At 41.0% G+C, this 3,540-nt stretch overlaps 1 protein-coding gene across 2 annotated transcripts; it reads right to left on the bottom strand.

Annotated features, from left to right (window-relative positions):
* Positions 1-1,339: 1,339 nt before the first annotated feature.
* Positions 1,340-2,524, bottom strand: LOC121862574 (holotricin-3-like). Of its 2 annotated transcripts, none has more exons than XM_042360882.1 (3): positions 2,462-2,524; positions 1,914-2,271; positions 1,340-1,462 (listed from the first exon to the last, which is right to left on the bottom strand). In XM_042360882.1, the coding sequence occupies exons 1-3, from the start codon at positions 2,474-2,476 to the stop codon at positions 1,455-1,457; spliced, it is 381 nt and encodes a 126-aa protein (XP_042216816.1). In that variant the 5' UTR covers positions 2,477-2,524; the 3' UTR covers positions 1,340-1,454. The 2 variants fall into 2 exon arrangements, with proteins under 2 accessions (XP_042216816.1, XP_042216817.1); XM_042360883.1 differs by having other exon boundaries at positions 1,941-2,271.
* Positions 2,525-3,540: the final 1,016 nt, after the last annotated feature.

Here is a 3,540-nt window from a genome sequence, read left to right as displayed (position 1 = left end):
TCGAGAAGCTAAGGTTCGCCAAGAAGTTATTCCAGTGACCTACCAACAGCTATTCAACAGGATAATATTAGTAACGCAAGAGGGTGACCAACTGACCAGTTACATGACCTATGAGTTAGCTCCTAAGCCCCCCGCCCCACCTCTCACACTCTGATGAGGTTTCAATGAGGAAAGGAAACAAGGCAGCACTCACAACTGCATTTGAACATGTGGACCTCGGGAAGGCACAGCTCCCTAGGATTACCGATATGTCGTGGATGGCGCTCACTTTCTTCATAAAGTCGTGTGGCTTCGACCTACAATACTCAAAGACATCTTATAATCCTTCACAAATTATGTCATCAAGCATTATGGCAGCATCTGTAGTAGTGGTGTGTAATGGCTATCCAGAATCACCAACGATGAAAAGTCAGGAACAAATTCGTCGAACGGTTGAAGAAAAATGTAGCCACAACACCACAAGCAAAATTCCTTGTGAATTGATCAAACAAGACACAGTTGATTAGCAAAATGAGGATACACCTTCACTCTAGTGGTAAACTGATTCATCAAACTAATAATTATCCCTTATCTCCCTACAGTGCTTCAACCCCTACGCCCTTTAATCAGACTCACGTTCTGAAATAACAGCTTTGGTTAACAGACCAGGATCATGTAGACAAACCTTTGCTACCTCTCTTCAAACAAGTTCTCGGTTTGCCTGGTAGTACAAGACAGACATGGCATCACATTTCCTGAATTTATATAGCAAGGACTAGAGTGCCTGATCATTGAGAATACAATACATACTTGCATCTGAATTTTGCCGTTGGAAGTTGTAGGATTGATACAGCCCATGGATACAGTGCTCTACTTTTTCTTGGTGACACTTTTAACTGCATTTTCCTTACTCTGTATTCAAATCTGTAATCACTTTCTTTGAAGTTGAGAGAACACACACGGGCAAATTTGGTGTTAAATTTACAGAGCGTTTGCATTTACTTATCTATTCATCACAAGTTTTTTATCTCTGGGGAATATATAATGCTTGATGTGCTCTCTACTTGGGATGTGAGCATTGCTGGTGCTCCCGTATATTACACAAATAACCATAATTGTTGATACACTGGACCCGGGAGCAGACGCGGGCACACACGGAGGTCACCAGATGACTCGTTTTTACAACAGGGACGTCACAAAGCTGTGTAATGTGTATAAAACAAGCGCTTGGTGAACTATTCCAACTAGCATGTTACCCTTGGGCTAGGTTAGGTTAGGTTAGGTTAGGTTAGGTTAGGTTAGGTTAGGTTAGGTTAGGTTTGGTTAGGTTAGGTTAGGTTAGGTTAGAATGAAGCAGGAACACTTTTCTTGCATATTATTATCTCTTCATTATTTACATTTTATAGTAGGATAATAAAATATTCTCTCGTTGCTACACTTCATTTCATCGTCTCGTGTCAGTCAACCATTCCTGCTTACCAACCTGAAACAGAGAAACATTATCATAAGAGATATTAACTATTCCTATAACGATTATTGAATAGACAAAGAATAAAAAAAACTATATTACTTGAACCGGAGACAAAAACTGACCCCCCTCCCACCCCTCCAAAGAAAAATTATTGCTCTGTAAATGTCTAATTGAATCATTTCCAAGAATACCACAGTAAAAAATATTCACAGCTGTCAACGCACATCAACGTTCAAGAGAAACTGGACATTAAAAGCAATAATTTGGCGTCGGGAAAGATAGGGTAAACAGTATTTGGTACTCGCCGCTGATTGGCTGAATTAATTATATTTTAGTACCTCCTCGACGTTTATTGGATAGATCCTTAGTGGCATTCAAGATGGGGCGGGATTTTTTTTTTTTTCGTTTTTGTAAGTTGGTAAACACTTTATCTTGGATTATGTGTTATAGTCAGCGATCTTACCGTGTCCACCATGGCCATAGCCACCTCCGTGTCCACCATGGCCATAGCCGCTTCCGTGTCCACCATGGCCATAGCCACCTCCGTGTCCACCATGGCCATAGCCGCCTCCATGTCCACTATGGCCATAGCCGCCTCCGTGTCCACCATGGCCATAACCGCCCCCGTGTCCGCCATGGCCATGACCGCCTCCGTATCCACCATGGCCATGACCGCCTCCGTGGCCACCATGGCCATAGCCGCTTCCGTGTCCACCATGGCCGTAACCGCCTCCGTGTCCACCATGGCCATAGCCGGGGTCAGGTAGAGGAGTGGCCATGGTAGAGGCCAAGACACAGGTGAGGGCGAGTGTGGCCACAACCTGCCGGAGACAAGACAACAATAGTTAAATGAGAAACATTTCTCACCTTTAACTTAACTCTCTCACCTCTCACTTAACTCTCACCTCTCACGCAATGCAACACAACAAAAGAATGCAAGAACAACTCTCAGTGTTACAGAACTCAACAACAACAACAACAAAAACAACAACAACAACAACAACAACCTACAATCTTGGACACCATCTTGAGGCTCGGCGCTGAGGTCTTGTGTTGAGTGAAGTGTTGCAGGGAATGTTGTGTTGCTGCTGCCGCTTCCTTCAACACTTATATACCCAACACCCTGACACACCCTGACACACACTTCACAAGGTGTCCCATCACGCTGGATTAACTGAGATAAATTTGGAAATGTAGCGTGAATGTCGCTGTATCGCTAAAGACTTAAAACAGCGATGCTAAATTTATCCACCGACGCTGTCATAGTCGTAAACATTGTATAGTTTTGTAACTAATATATCGATATTGAAGAATTTGCTGTCGATAATAAATTATTTTCATTTTTATTTCTATAAGAGAGCTCATTGTCCCCTGAATCATTCAAACTAGATATAAACAATGTAATTAATGAAGCAACTTCTGTCATATCTGATCAGCTGATGGAATGTAAACAATAAACAGCTGATTATGATGTCAACAATAAACCAACCTGTTACTGTATATACTTCCTCGGTTGTCGTAATATAAATAGAATATCTCTGTTGTTTTATTTTCAGCAGGAATATTAAGCTGACTCAAGGTGTGTGTGTATGCGTGTGTCTAAAAGTATGGCACACACATATATTCAGAATTCACCATAATAACAGCGTAATGTTTGTTGATTTATTTAGCCTGTCAGAGTTAAAATGGATCACGTGAAAATTAAACACCCAGTTTATTTCACCTTAGGATTAACCCTTTAAATACAATGACTTAACCCCTTGAGTATGATGACGTAACCCCTTGAGTACGATGACTTAACCCTCTGCGTATGATCAATTAACCTCTTGAGTACAATGACAACTCCTGAGTACAATGTATTTTACACAAGGGAATATTTTGTCATAATCAAACGAATTAAATTATCGTACTCAAGGTATTAAATTATTATACTCAAGGTGTTATGTCATCGTACTCAAGGGGTTAAACACCTTTGCGCTATCTAAGCTATCTAGGGTAGGGTAGGGTATGGAAGGTTAAGTTAGGTTTGGTTAGATTAGGTTAGGTTTGATTAGGTTAGGTTAATTTTTATTAGGTTAGGTTCTACGTTA

This window comes from Homarus americanus, unplaced genomic scaffold (genome assembly GCF_018991925.1).
Source record: "Homarus americanus isolate GMGI-L3 unplaced genomic scaffold, GMGI_Hamer_2.0 scaffold31037, whole genome shotgun sequence".
Taxonomy (NCBI): Eukaryota; Metazoa; Arthropoda; class Malacostraca; order Decapoda; family Nephropidae; genus Homarus; species Homarus americanus.
This window is presented reverse-complemented; position numbering and strand designations above follow the sequence as displayed.